This window comes from Gymnoscopelus microlampas (genome assembly GCF_963454915.1).
Source record: "Gymnoscopelus microlampas genome assembly, chromosome: 18".
Lineage (NCBI taxonomy): Eukaryota > Metazoa > Chordata > Actinopteri > Myctophiformes > Myctophidae > Gymnoscopelus > Gymnoscopelus microlampas.
The window spans coordinates 19,971,322-19,972,445 of record NC_139955.1 but is presented as its reverse complement, the minus strand read 5'-3'; the positions used below and the strand labels follow the sequence as shown (position 1 = coordinate 19,972,445).

General features: G+C 47.7%; 1 protein-coding gene across 1 annotated transcript in view; it reads left to right on the top strand.

The window, feature by feature from the left end:
• Positions 1-256: 256 nt before the first annotated feature.
• Positions 257-1,124, top strand: part of ablim3 (actin binding LIM protein family, member 3) — a 69,445-nt gene continuing 68,577 nt past the window's right edge. Inside the window, exon 1 of the mRNA XM_084042139.1 lies at positions 257-842. Coding sequence (XP_083898265.1) covers positions 830-842 — 13 coding nt within the window. The 5' untranslated portion in view covers positions 257-829. The remainder of the gene's footprint in view (positions 843-1,124) is intronic.

The window sequence follows — 1,124 nt, the reverse complement described above, 5'->3', positions numbered from 1 at the left end:
TAAAACATCTGAGAGCAGCGGGGACGACCTTTACTTTTTGATACGATGTGCGGAAAGGGTTATTGCATCAACTAATTTGGCCAATATTCACCGGTGTCGCAGTTTTTCGGCACCCGACGCTGTGGGACCTCGTGTCGGACCTACATAGTGGAGGGAGAGGTTCCGATTGGAGCTACAGAACAGAAGCCCCAGCCCTTGATGGAAACCAGTGCGTCCCAACAGACGCCACCGTTCTCTACTACATTCTCCTCCGTGCGCTCGAAACACACGCGCGCCCTGTGATGGGTGACGTCGCTTAACCCGGGTTGGAAACAGAGAGAGCGAGAGAGAGAGAGAGAGAGAGAGAGAGAGAGAGAGAGAGAGAGAGAGAGAGAGAGAGAGAGATAGCGCACGCAGCGCACCGCTAGTAGGGAGGATAACAACAACACAAACACATACACGCACACTAGCTCGCTGACACGGAGGTGGAATGCGACTGAGCAACATTGTATTGTCATCATCAGTATCCTGGCGTCAGTTTCTTCCTCCCGCACAGCCAAACACAGACGCCCATACAGAGAGAGATCCATGAGGAGCCAACCTCTTCGTCTCTTTATTCCCTTTTATTGAGTGTTTTCTGGCTCTGCATCCACCTGACTGGAAGCCAAGCATCTTCCACGGTTATTGGACAATTAGCTGTAGTTTACGTGTATTCGCCTACATTTGATCATCATACAGACAGCAAGCAAGAAAGAAACAAAGTGATCTACATCTCTTCGAGCTTTTATGGGATTATTTCCAAGGAAGCGGCTTTGTTTTGGATGATAAAGGACCGCCCGGCATCATCATCATGAGTTCCAGTGGTAAGTCCGTTCTTTGGAGCGCATGCACGGGGACAATGATGCCCACGGGGACAGACAGGGACAATACAACTGTCGCATGCTACAAAAGCCTCATATATACAATACATAGGCTACATACATATCCAAATTGGCAAATGTTTTGCTGTAGCAGTTACCCAGTCAAATCCTCAGTGTTAATAACTCTGAGAGTGTACAAATGTAACCAAATTGACCAATTGTGTACTCTCACAACTAAATTGTGGATTTGACTGTGTACCTTTCTTTGGCAAAATCAAGAACAAC